Below are 16,230 nucleotides of genomic sequence, written 5' to 3'. Positions count from 1 at the left end.
AGCTCAGAGGCTCTGCGTCATCTGGCATCGACGGGAAACTCTGACATGAGGGACAGCTTTCACTGTTGACTCTCAGCGGGCATCTCTTCTTAACCTGCTGGCTGAACGCCGGCCTGCAGGAGCCTCTGCTGCTCCTGCCCAATTTCTGTCTTGTAGCTCTAGTTTTGTTCACAAAGGCTTAGAAAAAAATGGCAGGAAATAAGCCCAGTGATTATTTTTACTTAAATATAAAATGCTATTTTGCGTCTTTTATTTATATTCACAGGAGCAGGGTGTCTCTGGTGTTAAATGAAGATATTCTTTTCTACACTTTCCCATTCAAATATCTTTTTAGGTTGCGTAACCGTACCGTTAAGTAGGTCACTTTTTTGACTGTGGCAGTTCAAATGGAATATTGAGAAAATGTACATTTTCTTGGCTAATTGCTGTTTCACTGCAGGGCCACTCAGAGTTTGAGTTCAGACTGCACAGTGCCTTATTAAAGAATCATTCCTTGAACTTTTTCATATTTTGCCTGGTTGCAACTTTACACTTGAATCCTTTTTATATTGAACTGGATTCACGGTTCAGTTTTAGAGGACTTTTTTTTATGTAGAACAAGGTATAAAAAAAAATTTAAAAAGCCTATTTGTGCATTTTGTTGCTCATCATATCTAAAATTGGGAAATGCCTTGTGAAATTGTGCAATATTAATAAAATTAATAAAATTTAAGATGAACGAGTCTGGCTCGATTTCACACAAATGTGATGCAGCTATGAAAGATCCTTGACTATCAGATCCTTTTGTCTTTTTCACCAATGGTTTGAAATTTGCTGAATAAATTGAATAATTACATCACATACAGAGTTGTTTTTACTGCATAAACAACTTGGACACTTCTTTTTTGTGTGTTTCAGTCTGAAATGCAGGAACATTCAAGAATAGCTTTCTGTTGGTTCTCCTGAGCTCCTAGTGTTCGCAACCTGCAGTATTGGAGGAACCAGCGTTTTTGTTTTTAAGGTTCTGTTGGCTCTAGTGGCCTTTATTTGAAGGTAGTTTGACAGGAAAGAGGGGGAAGACATGTAGCGAATGTTGCCAGGCTGGAAATCGAGCCTGCGACCACCGGCATGAGAGCTAGGGCCTCAATACATGGATTATGCTTTGCCCCTCCACCACCACATAACCCCCCCAAGTTTCATCTTGAGAGATAAGAACTTTCCCTCTCTGTGTATTAAAATCAGTTTATATCTAATAATAAACACTGAGTGCTTCCATGCAAAAGCTTTAATAGAATATGGAGATAAAACGTGTCATTGGGGACCTTTGGCAACGGCTTGTCCCTGAGCATAACCCCAGTGTTACTGCTGGATTAAACTTTAAGCTTTAAGTACATTTAGGCACTAAGTACTTTACACTAGCTGCTCCAGGGAGTTTCTTTAAAAGTCTTCTCGAACTATTTTTGACATCTTATCAAAAACATACCTGGAGTGTTGCCTTGATTCTTTCATGCATGTTTAAAAAAATCCTTTAGTCTCCCATAGCAACCATTTAGCTATAGAAAACGCCTCTTTGGCCCTGACACCGCCTTCAAGATGCAGCTCCTCTTTGGAGCTGCAGATTCCAAGCTTCCACTTCACAGAGCATCATGACTCTCCCACTCAGCTCCTTCAGACTAGCCAGCAGCAATTAGCAAACACCTGGCAGAACTGGTGAGCTCATTGTACGAGCTGCGTCCTGGAGCAGCGCTGGGAAAAATGTTGTTAAAGCGTTAATGGCGGAGTGATGTTATGACTCTCGCATATCAGTTCAGTTTTATGTTTTATGACTGAAGGCGGAGTTTCAGAAAGAGCAGGAGTTTTTAAACAGACAGAGGCCCAATTTCAAGGTGTTAAATTACAAAGTAAAATTTCTTTAAAATCATATTTGATATGGATTTTTCTAACAGCTGAAAGTAACATTGTTAGATGATTGTGCTATTAAATGGGAATATGTGCCTGGAAAACACAACACTGCCCCTTTAAAACTAAAAGTAAATGAACTTGTATTGTCTTTACACAGTTTGGTACGTCAGCCTCATAGTGTGGTGAACACTTTAGTATACTGTTTGTGTCTTTCACACAGGTTTTCACACAAATTTAAAACAATTGTGTTATACAAGTGTATAATACCATATAACAGTTTTTATTTAAATACCAAATTTATGCCATCTGTTCATAAACATATTAATGTCTGAGTTTTTCTGGGAAACCTCAGGACTTTTTAGTCCAAACTAAAGTGTTTGAATTCAGGCCAGGCTCCTGGGTCCTTTATTTCATAATCTTTTTTATTTTTTTAATCAGACCATAATTTATGGAATCATAGCCTTGGAACATGAAAACTGCCTTTCAATCAATCTAGTGCCCATTTACATTCACTTACAAAGCTTTCAGGCAGCCACATTAGTCACTCTTTGTCTCTGCTGGGAACATTAAAATCTTCAAAAACATCACCTTGAGCACAATTATGTCTCTGTTTCAGCAGAAGTAAAAGGGGACAAAGAGGAGAGGTTTGTCCGAGCTATGCCCAGGAGTTATATCCCCAATAAAATGGATATAATGGGAAGCTTTACGGTACTCTCCAGCATCAAACGCTATTGTGTAATACTCGCCAGCGGGGTGGGACAACTCTGTAATTAAAATCGCGAGCTGGGTGATAAAACAGACATTTGCTGGGAGACAGCAGATCTAGCTAGATATAGATCTATCATTAGGCTAAAGAATTGTCCTTTGACTTCTGTGCTTTTATCTTGCTAATGCGGCAACATTTCCCCAGAAACGGCCTTTTACAACTCGTAAAGAAAAAAAAAACAACAAAAAAAACACAGTCACCGTCAAACACAATAGTTCAGAAAAGAGATGAGTTAATTGCATTATAGCTCTTTGAGGTTTCAAATGCTTATTTTTTGCAAGTTTCAAGTGTCTAGTGACCAAAACTAACATTTTTCATTGAATTAATATAATACCTTCCTACAACAAAGTATTGCTGTAGGTCATGAATTCATATCACGTTTTTCACCCCTCAACTGAACTCTGTTCATCTGTATATGAGGTAAATTTTATGAAGTGGGGTTTTATGAAGCCAGAGTTAACATGAATAGATTGCTATGACCAATTGATAACCCACAATCCTTAAGTATCACTGGATAATAACTCAAATGCAGGGCTGTGGCCTTTGGCCTACATACAAGTTTCCTTTCAAAACAACCCCTCAAGTCTAAATCAAGTGTTGTTTGGTAAAACCATCAGGATATGTTTGGTTTTTAGTCCCTCAGCCAAAGGTCCGACTCAAACCTTCAGTTTTTAGACCACATATCAAAGTCAAGTCTCGAGTCTTCAGACCAGAGATACGCAAGTTCAGTCTTTGAGGACTTTCATCCAACAGGTTTTATGTTATGTCCAATATCTGGTGAAAATATTTGTAACTATGCCAACTCCAGTCATTTGAGCTTCCTCCCATACCTCGGACATCTAGTGTCACCCACTTGATGTCCGAGGTATGGGCCAAAAAAAACAAAACAGCAACCGTCAAACACAAAATGGGCTAGAGACTCGTATCAAGTTTAGTTCTTTTCTGAACTAAACTTGATACGAGTCTTTAGCCCACAAGTGTATAAGCCTTGAGACGTTAAACCACTGGTCCAAGTCAAGTCTCAGGCAGCCTACCACCACACAATGCCTGGTGATAACGGCTCATTTCAGATGACCAAAGTACTGACCTCTTATGTTGAAAGGGGATGGCAGCAGCAGCAGCATTTTACCTCTTCATTGCTATTCCAGGAGATGATCTCTTAAATGCTCAGAGTGCAACAAGAGTCTCACCATCGCATTAGCGAAGTCCTGATGGACTCGGGTAAAGACAGGCGTCACAGCTGTACGACCTGAACTCCCACTGCGCTTGTGTGTATATTTTAGCAGCATGCTATTCTCTCGGATAAGAAGCTTTCAAGTAAATTAATGAATACATTATGTATTAGTCGACATACTGTATCCAAGCGAGTGGTGCTGAGCAAGGCCAGCAGGACAATGAGAACCAAAGGACACCAAAGAGACTCCTGACACATCAAATCATAGACGCAGTGAAGGAATATAAGGTGACATTAGATCATTTTTCCTCTTATTTTTATACCTACAAGGCACACAGACAGCACGCCTCCATCCTTGTATAGATTTTCAGCAGTACACCCACACAGCACACATTTACACATGGATACACAGAGAAACTTCCCTTCCTTGTGTGCATGTCCTGAGGGTGAAGAAGGCATTCGTATTCAGTGAATGATGTTTTCTTAGCCAGTGGCAGAAAGCAGTGGCCATTATGACCTTGTGATGAATTCAGGGCTCATTTCCTACGATTTCCTTTTATGTGCATGCATGTAGAATTAAATCCAAGGGTAAAAAAGAAAAAAAAAGAAAAGAGAAGGCCCAGGTCAAAGCTAAGGCACCGAACACACAGGACCTGACTTTTAATTCTCCATGCTCATTTACTGGGGGAAAGTTTCACTCCTACCCAGTGCCATTTATTCATTAGCCCCACAATCAGATCTCCTGTCCGAGTCATGAGATGTTATAAATCAGTCAACGGCTGGACATTAAAAATTCATGCAATTCATAATGCATAAGACCCGTCACTTATTTATCACCTCTAAATGGGTTTTCCTCTCTTCTCATTGGCTACACACCCAGAGGCCAACTTTTGTTAGCGTGATGTGCGGCCATTTTGAGATAGGGCCAGGTCCAATCTGGACAGGGCAGGTCATGGAAAAAGAGGAATCCTGCTGCGATCAGAATGGAGGAGAGAGTCTTTACCCTTAAAATACAGGCAGTTTGATTGGAAGGAGCAGGAGTGAGGCTGCGGCTTGCTGCTGGAACAGTTGCTTTCTGCTGATTCTCCTGAGCAGCCAATCTAATTGGGAGTAATTAGGCCTTAAAGTGGTCTTGTCTTTTCCCCAACTTGGAACACGAGTCCCAGTGGAGGGTGGCTGATTTGGGGAAGGGGAGGCTGCGAGTATATAAACACTAGTCGCTGGAACAGTGAAGGTTGTTTTCACCCAGGTGCATAAAGAGTCTGGCACCTCTCCAACCGAGGCTAACGCCATACAGCCGCACAGACACAGCTGCAGCTGAGACTAAACTGATGGGGTTTGTTTTTTTTGTTTGCTGGCTTGGGATGATGATCACACTTTGCAAAATTAACTGATATGTGACAGTAAAATTTAGTCTTGCTAAGGTTTGTGAACATGTGCGAGTCAAGCGTCTCTCAGATGAGCATTTGGCATCCAGACAGGTCACCTCAACAAAACAACACATCTACGGAACGAGACACTGTGATGCATTTTGCATCGAAAGCAGAATTTATGCTGTTTAAACTGATTGTGGCTTGGTCAGCAACTCCCAGACCCCCCACCCCTCCGTCACTCCATCTTTTGACCTTTACATTTTGGGACCAGGCCATGTGGAAGGACAGCAAACACACACACAGCTGATAGACGACTGGGGAAAGACGACCAGCAGATTTAAACGGACAGCGCCTTCATACCCCTTGAGATTCTTCCACAATTCTTTTCATGATTATAATATATATTTGTTTAATTTGGATTTTTTTTTCTTTCATACGCCAATAGAAAACAGAACTTACTAGTGAAGTGAAAATCTAAAAAGTGTAGTTGTAGTCTCAATGAATCAAAACCACACATAACAAATGTCTCGATAAATTTTGCTGGATTATAAATTGTCCCAGAAGTTATTGTAATATACGATAATATTGTTCCTTTGAGATCATTTTCAAGTAACATGATGGTAATGGCATAAACGTGTAAGAACACATCCTCAAGGATCAATGAACTTCAATTTCTAATGAACATTTAACACAAACCGGAAGACATAATATTCAAAATGAATGAACAACCACAAAGAAGCATCGCTTGCTTCAATGAAAATGTCTGGTCTATTGACATGTTTCCACCAGATTTACACATACAGAATGCAGAACTCTTTTCTAGGTCCCCTTTACTTGTACAGATATCTGCTCGAATAGTTCAAGGTGAAGAAATATTTATTTTTGCGCTGTTTGGCTTCATTGGAGTTGAGGATTAGAGTCAACAGGACAGACTTACGAGTGGTCGGTTTGTTGCAGTTGTGTCCATGCCTAAAGTACTGGGGATTTTCCACCACAGGTATGCGAGTCATTCCTATGACGACTGCGTCGGGTCCCGCATCCAGAGTACACGGCGTGATGATCCCGTGATTGACGTGATGAAGAGGGCTGGCAGAGTCTTCCTCACCACTTATCACGGCTACGGGACCTGAAAGAGCGGAGAGAAACGCTGACTTATTTTACACTTTAATGCCATCTTCACATGCTGGGTAACATAAGCTCACATTATCGGAAGCCGTCATAGAAACTTGTTCTGATTTCTTTTTTCGTGTCAAAAGAAAAAAATCTTTTTTTTTAAAGTGCCAAGTTTGAAGTTGATAGAATCCATAGGTTCATTTTTATTAGCCTGAGGACTCCAGAGAAAACTTGCAATCCAGAAAAGTTTGAGTGTTTTAATATATTTTGTATTAGAAATATATGTATTAACCTAACAAATGATAAAAATATCACAAAGGAGGAGGAATTAAATAGTGAAAGCAAACAATGACTATTATATTTAGGCAGCAAGAAAGACAAAACTGCGAGCTTTATTTAATTTTATATATATATATATATATATATATATATATATATTTGCGTGTAATGCATTATCCTGGCAACAAAGGTGGGAGTTTAATGATAAAACATGATAAAAACATCCAGTGTTATCTGGTCTTGATCTTATCTAGCCAGATAAAGAAATATATTTCCCCTCTTCTTAAAATAGCAACGAAAAAGCAAATTTCCTTTTACTTAGTTCCAACAGGACACATTCACATGAAACCTTTCTGCTATTTTACCTTAAGAAACCTTTAAACCTGAATTTCATATCAACGTGATAAATGACATCTTGCATTGCAAATGCAGCCACATTTCCCAGTAGGACCTTCTTGGGCTCCACAACAACAGAAGCGTACGACCATGCATCAGTTCACTGACTGGGGCTGACATCTTTGGATCAACTGGCACCAACGAGCCAAAACATTTCAAGCTAAAGGTCAAAAGGTGCCGGATATGTGAAATGGTGGATGAACTCAGAGCTGTGAAATGTGCAGAAGCAAATCTTATCTTCAGTTACTCTGAAACAAACAACTCGGAGCTCCTACAGCTCAAAAAATAGGGCTGCAGTCCTTCATCAGAGCCAGCCCCCTCTTCTTTATCACTGCATCCATCGTTTTCCTCCAAACCTGGAGACAAATCGCTCAAACCTATGATGAAATCGCTCACAACTTCTGCTGCTTCTGTGTATTCAGCTTATTTACGCTTTGACTTACCCTCATTACATCATCACAAGATAGCGCCGCGTTCTATCAGATCACCATCCACTGTCAGAATAGCATACATGCAGTGAGTACGCATGCCTGCGCATTAAGAAGTCCGACCTTCAGATGAGTTGTCAGTTCAGCATAAATAAGTCAATAAATTGTTTTCAATAACTAGATAGATATACATGCATTGTCGTGCATTTAAAGTGTATTTAAAGCAGAAACTAGCTAAAGCTGCAGTCAACTACAAAACACGCCCATGTGAAACTCGCCTCCGTGTTGCTTAATGACTGACTAGTTAACCGCTGAGTCAGGATGTCATACAGCTGTTAATAACAAAGTGAATGACAATCTATGTCATGACTCTATGTTGCTGATTAAATAAAATCATATGGTAATGGCAGCGTATACTTGTCTGACAGATACAGCCGTCAGTTCGTGCTAAGCGTATGACGATCTGACGGCGTATGCTGATCTGACAGAACACCGGCGTTTGACCCAGTTACTACAGACGAACACAGCAACATCTTCTAATGCTGTGGAACTTATAGTAGCCTGAAAAATATTATTAAAAGCTTGTGTGTGGTTCATCTTTTTAAATCATGTAAGTGGTTTCACAAGACAAATGGCTTAAGCAGATTTTGGATGAGAACTAAAGCTCTACCTCAGGGGTGTCCAAAGTTGGTCCTCGAGGGCCAGCATCCTGCATGTTCTCTCCCTGGTTTTACACACATGCATTAAATGATGGCTCATTACAGGCCTAAGCAGAACATTGACTTGCTGAGGAGGTTGTTACAACCACTAGGGAGAGAACTAAAACATGCAGGATGCCGACCCTCGAGGACCAACTTTGGACACCCCTGCTCTACCTGAACACATCAAACTTTACGACAATGACCTGCTGCTCTTTTTCATGGGCTGTTTGCTACATGTATTTGACACTGGGTCAGTAAACAGTTCACTTTACCCGCTTATCTCAGAAGTCCTATATCTATCCATCTATATATATATATATATATATATATATAAGTAATCATGTTTGAATGTGTGTGATGTAAGCTGGCTTACACAATCACAGATCTGTGGTCTAAGTAGCCCTATCAACTCTTCCCAGTTAGTGCAGACGTTTTATTTCTGGGAATTATGGGCAAAATTCAGTGAAAAAAAAAAAAAAAAAAAATCATGTAACTTGTCCTCAGCTTCAGATGGATGTGTTATTTATAGCTGCACAACACACTTATGTGCAGCAGAGTGTAGGATTTTTCTTTGATAATTTCCATGGCGACGACTCTAAAGCTAACTGGTCCTACTAATGGGCTGCAGAAATAGTGTTTCAAAATGAGTCTTCTGTGGTAACCATGTTATGATGCTTTGGCACATATGGAAGCTAAAACCCAAAGTTCATAAAGAAACCAGTTGAAAACACCATCACCCACTGGCCAGTATAACAACTGGTTACCAAGGAGACTGAAAGCAGGACAGAGAAGAGATACTGTTGACTTTCAGTAACCTCGGTTTGATCCCTTACATCTAATGAAAGTTGAATTCAAATACGACTTTAAAATTTAGAACAATGATTAAATTTGTGGTACTGAACGCAGCTCTATTAGAACCAGAAACTTCCAAGAAATACTTGAACTGTAAAAGTTGCAAGCTGCTTTTTAATTTTTACTCTTAAAAAAAAAGAAAAAAGAAAAAAACAAGCTTCATATTGCAGACATCTTGTTATATTCCACTACTACTTTTGAAGCATCCGTTAAGTCTTTAATGACATCTTGTAATATTAAAAAAGCCCAAGTATTTTTTTTTTTGTCAAAGCCAAAAATGTCTCATGACACATTGTTAGATGGCGACTAAAAGCATAAAGGAAAGAAGTTGCACTGCCACATTGACAGGGTTGGCTAATGTAGACTGCTTGTCAGCTCTGCATGACAACAAAGGCTAACACTGCAGAAAAAAACAGAAAAATACAAGTAATTTCTGAGTGATGTGAAAATACCAGAACTACGACAGCGCACTGGAGCCACTGCGGATGGAAAGAAAAAAAAGGACGTGCTGAAAACCTGCTTACTGTCGTCTGTGGAGGCGCTGCATCAAGAACCACTGAAGTAAAAAACACGGAAACCTCAGCAGAAGGTATGAGTAACTTAATTTTCCACAAAACGTAAACAAAAATGGAGCGGCATCAGATTTTAGCGGTTGTAGGATTTCTCTTTTGTCTTTGGTGAAAAAAGACCAGTCATCTCTCCTGCAAATATTAGACCCACATGTTTGTTTTGATTGTATTTACCCAGAAAGCCCTGTGGTATAATTCACTTCCTGCTCTGGGAGTGGTCTCTGGTCCGCTTACTTCCACACCAGAGTTCACTTCAACCGAACGGAAACAGGCGTTTATGTGGACCAGAGTCCGCTTTTTTTGGTCCACATCAAGAGTTTGATCGCACGTTCACACTTCCCCCAAACAAACCGGACGTTTTAGACAAACCAACTGGAGTTGGATTAACGTGGCTGGTGTGAAAGGACCCTGAAGCTTCACACATGTTCGCCGATATCAAGAATGATTTTCTAACTTATCAGTTTAATCAAAATGCAAAGAAAATTTCAGTCGGTGAGATCCAGTCTACTTTTCTATCGCCGCCGTTTCAAAAGCGACTCACATCTCCCACGTCTTCAGAGACGAGTAAGACAAAGAGAAAGAAGCGAGGAGCGGATCAGAAACAGCAAGTGCACATAAAGTCAACAACGGCAGATCTGGTGGAAAAGTGGCAGCGAATCTGTTTACCCACCATGTTGAGCCTTTTCCCTCACCTTGACAACACTGTAAATAGTAATCAAGAGCCCGTCATTTCAAATTATGGAACCACAGTGGCACGGTGAGTTGGGGAGTGATGAAGTAAGACGTGTGAGCAACAATTTATTCACAACATTTGCTGTCATTGCGGGGCTTTCATACCTCAGCGCTCTCTTTATTAGAGAGATGTGCACAGCAGAGCGCAGGTTTTCACCGGGTGACTACCTACCCAACCACCGGGGACTAAAGGCACACCGCGGCTCTAAATCTCAGCTGAAGCCTCAGGCCCGCCCACGCCGTCGCAGAGCTCACACATAAATATTACCACAAGAGAAGTCGAAGAGTTATCTAGGAAAACATGTCGAGAGGGCCTCGAACAAGATTATGCATTCAACATATTAGAAAATTCTACGTTGGGCTTTATCGTATGACATCAGGATCGATAAGTCCTCAGGAAATCGCCTGCTTCATTTTAAGCCCACCTCCTCAAAACTGGCGAGGTGAATTTCCCCCCCCCCCCCCCCCAAAAAAAAAAAAAAAAAAAAAAAAAGTGAAGAGCAAATTGGACTTCTAGAGTTGAGAACATCTTAAAAATTACATTTATGTTGCCTCGGTGATGGAAAAGCCCAGGAGCATCCTGGAGGAGTTTTATCATCCGAGAGGCTCCCTCTGCACAGAATGGATTTCCACCCTGGACGATTCGCCCCCTCCAGAAATGTCTATCGCAGAGCAAAGTTCCTCTCCATTACACTAACTTTGATTCTTTTGGCTGGAACAAGAAAATGTAATGAGCCAGAGTTCAACATTTTTCTGCCTGCTCCTTGTCTCATCTTCCCTGAAAATCTATCCAGCCAATAGATTCGGCCATAACAGGACTTCAAATAAACCTGAGCCACTTATAACGGATATTTGATAATTTATATTAAATATACAGAGAATATATATTTCTNTTTANATTCATTTTCAAATAAAAAACAGCTGTTTTGTACACACTACATTGCATTTTGAAGGAAAAAATAAAACCATGAGGTTTATTATTTATTTTTCAAACTAAGACATGAAAATATTTGATAATCAGAATGGAGTATTCCTTGAACTCCGACTAAAGACTTGCAGTTACAATTGTTAAGTTTCCCAGGGTGGAAAAGCATAAAGATAAGGAAATGTGTCTCTCTAAAGCTTAGAAACAACACATGGACGCCCTGTATCCGTAATAAGCCCAATTAATGGTGAGTCATTAGCTGTAGTAATTTATTGAACACTTAAAGGGGCAGTATGTAGTTTCCAGCCACAGAGTGACATTTTACAGCACAACAAAGTGCATGTGTCATGTTCGGTTATAAAAATGCTCTTCATGTTAAAGGTGACTCAAAAAAATCCCTTGAAATTGGACCAATGTCTCTTTAAGAAACTCCTGCTCTTTCTGAATCTATGTCTTGTCACAACATCTCTCCTCTATTAACCTTTTAACAACGTTTTTACCAGTGAAGTAGCTCGTAGACTGAGCTCAGCAGTTCAACCAGTTTGCTAATTGCTTGCTTGCTAATTGCTGCTGGCTAGTCTGAAGGAGCTGAGCTTCATCCATCCTCAAAGGCAGTGTCCGGTCCCTCCAGCTATTTTGAGCAGCTGAATGGTTGCCACAGGGAATTGAAGGATTTTTCAAACATGCATGAAAGAATCAAAGCAACACTCCAGATATGTTTTTGACGATGGAATAACATTAGAACCCGATTTAAAGCACATAAAACTTTATTTTAATTACAGTTACGTTTCAATAATAATTCCTTTTTAGAATAGTACTTTTAAATTTTTATCAGTTTTAAATCTTTCAAAAATCTGTCTGTTTCTCACACTTATTTTGGGGTGATCACGATTGCTTAACCTTTTTTATTCGTTCTCTCTCTCTGGAACTCAAGCGATCACAAACTATTTCCCACATCGTTTGGATTTTCTTGACATTTGTTGCAACTTCAAGGAGATTTTGGGAAGGACTGAAAAGTTCGGTAAAGGGAGACATTCCAGGTTAGAGATGCTCTGCGACCAGAAAGCATCCTTATCCAGAGGAGGAAGAGTGCCTCCTGTTGCCGTTTAGATTCTCAGAACCAGCTTGGGCCTGTCCTCCAGGTTCAGTCGGTTCCCTCTCATTAGACCAGGAACCTTTGGCTCACAGAGCAGCTGCCTGCCTTTGGGAGTTTACTCTGCCAAGGTTGTTGAATGTTTCCAGAGGTTGGGTGTCTCAGGTTTGAAATTTAAGAACTACTTTGTTAATCGTTTTAAATCTTGCAAGAAGATTGCAGAACATTACTAATAAAACAGTGGAAACTAATTTTAACCACGTTGATCTAGGCTTGGTTTGTCCAACGGGGGACAACTTAAAGTCTTAATGAATCAGTGAACAAAACTGTAAAAATTAAAAGTTTTTGAACAGTCTATTTCTCAAAGTATGAGACAAGTAGCTGATTTAAACCATCCTAGAAAACCTGTCATGGTTCTTTTAGCGCTCTCGGTTGCCTCCGTCTCTTTATGTAATCCCAGTTTGACACAGAGATGATGAGTTCAGTGTTCTCAGGGAGCCACGCCATCTGTTGTGGGACCTCTCGCTGTTCTCGTTGCTCAGAAACTTTTGCGAGCCGCTGCATTGCCATTTGAAGCACAGATAGGCGAGACTGTTTAATTATGACAGAAAGAACAATTCACTGCAGGAGAAAAACAATATGTGTTGTACAAATTTAGATACTTGTTTGTAGCAAGATCCCTATGGAGACCACTTCAGTGTGTTGTTTAAAAATTTTTGATATTTAGCTTACAGTATTTGATTGGCAAGTCAAACAAATAACATCCTAGTTCTTTTCTAAACTTTGTCACTAAATCAAAGGTTCATCCATTTTTCTCCAAACGTCATGTACCATTCTTACTCTGAAGCTGCCTTTCCACTGACCGTATAATTGCGCAATTTGACATTTCGAAAATAAACTTGTGTAATGGAAACATCAAAAAAACTCATTTTTTGATAAAAAGTTTTAGCGATAGAAATTAACTCGGTTCATTTAGCAAAACTGCAATGGAAACACTTTATTTCATCTCACACAAGTCACATAATCAACAACCGGATGTTGCCGCTGGCGCAAACCATGAAGAAGATGACAGGAAGTAGTTGGAGGAGCATGATGCGGCATGTTTTTAATGACTCACTGCGTGAGCCAACTTATTCACATGTGATCCATCCATCCATTTTCTTACACCCTTGTCCCTTAGTGCGGTCAGGAGGGCTGCTGGTGCCTCTCCAGCTAACGTTCCAGGCGAGAGGCGGGGTCACCCTGGACAGGTCGCCAGTCTTTCGCAGTATTCACATATGATTTTAATTGTATTTCTTATTTAATGGAAAAACTGATAAAAGTTTTGTGCACATTTGTAATGGAAATGCAGCTAATGTTGCTTTTCTGTAAAAAACCTTAATTCTGTTACAAGAGGGAAAAAAACTTTCTATTTTCATGACAAACTGTTAAGATGTACATCATCCAATTTAGGCAAAACAATTGGTCAGCAGTGTTGAGTTGCTTTTAAAAAGTACTTTTTTCCAAAAAAGTAACTTAGTAACCAAGCTACAATATAATAATAATTACCAGGGAAAGTACCTATTGAGGCAATTGTTTAAATACGTAAAGCCATTCTGAATTGCCTCATTTACAGCTTTAAAATGGATGTTAAAATGTTTGTCATAAAACTAAAAAGGAATTACAAACAGGAAGTTACACACCAAGGTGTGGTTGCAGTCTAAAGTCGCCCCATCAGCTCTTTCACCTGGTTTAGGCTGCACCTGCTAGCATCAACCAGCTGGTGCAGCATTTCTTAGCATAGCCATTCTTGGTGAATGAGATTCAGCTAGACTATAACTGGTATAAAGAGCAACTTTATTACAGGGCAATAAATTACCTTCCACACAGATTCTGTTTTGACTGCAGGGTAGACGTCTGAACATTTTATTTTTGACACAACGACTAAAAGGTTTATCTTGTAATGGAGACACCCTTTGCATTTATATTTGAGTTTCACGAAAAACAGACATTTGGAGAGTTTTGTGCTGATGTTTAATGTGCTGCTGTTTGAGAGGCATCCGTGTCTAAAAATGAACGGGCTGCAGTTTGATTAAAAAAACGGCTCATCTAAACGTATTGTTTGACATTCCAAAATCTATTATACACATGAAACACGCAGCCCCTAAATTATAGACTGTATTTGCATTTTGATGTGTTGTGGGTGAGAAACGGGTCCTAACTTTGTGACACTCCACAGTTAAAGGCTCCCTTCAGGGTATGCAACCCCATGCTGATGCATTTACAGACGGCTCCGATGCACAGGCATGAAAAATAAAAGCTGAAGAGAGGGAATCCACAAGTCTCTGTAGCTCAAATTACAGCAGAGCAAAAAAAAAAAAATATCTGCCATTGTTTCACATAAGCCAGAAGTTATAGTTATCTGAGAAACGATGGCGGATAAGGCGAGATAAGCTCATCTGCTTTATCTTCGAAGATAACATTTTTTAAGTTGATAGATGTTTGATGGCTTCTTCTAAGCTCTTGAAAAGATTAAAGTTAGAATACTCATTCATCTACTATCACTTCTGCTGAAGTCCTTCAAGTATCAGTGTATAAAAGTCCCAATATCTTCCTATAGCTCAGGCAAGAACACTAAATGTTTCTAAAGCACATTTCCTCTCCATTTTTACAAAGAATCCAAAGTTTCGATCAGAAGTTTACATTGGGGGCATAGATGATGAAAAAATAATGTTACAACGGTAAATTATTGTCATTTTCAGCCTAGTTAGATTTTTGTATCATGTAAGGTCAAGCCCTTTTGATGTTCCCATCAACAGAATTTAATTTGTAATATAACCTATCCAAAATTGCCTTAAATATTTTGCTTCTCGTGCACCACGTCTTCCTTCAGTGCTGCGAGAGATGGCGCTTTGTTCGCTTTATTAAACTCTATTGAAGTTTGTGTTGATTCTAAAATGTATTTCTACAAATAGACTGAAGCCAGTGAGCGAAGCAGCAGGGGTGTTTGTCTGGAGCCACCTGATTGTTTGTGTCTCTGCTTCCACACGATTGAAAGCAAGCGGTGAAGGTGATTCTTAGGACAAGGGAAGAAAGGGAAAAAAAAAAAGGAAAAAGTCGGAAGGCAGCGGGTGACTCTGCAGGGTTTTCCCTGCGGTGGGGGAATAAATTGCGCAGAGTGTGATTGCTTCCGTTCCACCTCCTTGTGGTAATTATCGCACAGATTCCTTTCAAAGGTAGTTAATTAGGACTGGAATTAACTTGAGGACATGTAAAATGGACAAGAGAACACAGGAAGGATAACTCACTGAGGCAAGGCCCCACTTTTGGTTAATGATGGATTTGAAACAAATTAAATCCGTTCGTGGGAAGGGTTGGAAACAGTCACATCAAGGCTATCGACACGATTGGGATGAAGGAAGAGCAAATGGCCTCCAGGAGATACATATTAACACTCAAAGGGAGCTCAGAGCCTTTTTCACAGAGAGACGTTTGCTGATCTGAGCTGAGATTTTTCAGCAGGTTAATTTACTGATATCCTGCTGTCAGGGTAAGCAGGAAACTATCACTTCACGAAGAACACGGCCTAAATATTTTATTTTGTTCATGGAGAAGACGTTCCGAGTTTGAAGCTTCTAACTGCGTCAAACGTGCTACATCGAGCGTAGCGTTAGCTTAGCGTACAGGTAAGGCTGTTGCTTATCACAACATCTTCACATTACAGATTCCCTGCAGAACTTTAAGGATTACTTTCCCTGCTGTGCTGAAGACGACATGCGGATAGACACTCACTACTCTCCAGTCAAGAGCGGTGAGTGTGTGAGAGGCTGTGCAAGCTGGGACAAAAATATGCTAACCTGATTTCATGTGGTTTCACGGTAGCAGCTTTTGAAGAGTGATACACCGATCAATTGTTGCTGAACTTTACAAGGGTTTAAAAACTACAAATGTCATGTAAATTATGAACTG

At 39.9% G+C, this 16,230-nt stretch overlaps 1 protein-coding gene across 3 annotated transcripts in view; it reads right to left on the bottom strand.

The window, feature by feature from the left end:
- Positions 1-6,009: 6,009 nt before the first annotated feature.
- The window catches only part of LOC106955642 (NT-3 growth factor receptor-like), a 279,074-nt gene continuing 268,853 nt past the window's right edge, over positions 6,010-16,230 (bottom strand). For all 3 annotated transcript variants that reach the window (XM_015045929.1, XM_015045928.1, XM_015045930.1), the window contains one exon: positions 6,010-6,320. In XM_015045929.1, the coding sequence (XP_014901415.1) occupies positions 6,025-6,320 (296 nt within the window). In that variant the 3' untranslated portion in view covers positions 6,010-6,024. The remainder of the gene's footprint in view (positions 6,321-16,230) is intronic.

Source organism: Poecilia latipinna, unplaced genomic scaffold (genome assembly GCF_001443285.1).
Source record: "Poecilia latipinna isolate Pla-1442-1.1 unplaced genomic scaffold, P_latipinna-1.0 Scaffold755, whole genome shotgun sequence".
NCBI lineage: Eukaryota > Metazoa > Chordata > Actinopteri > Cyprinodontiformes > Poeciliidae > Poecilia > Poecilia latipinna.
This window is presented reverse-complemented; position numbering and strand designations above follow the sequence as displayed.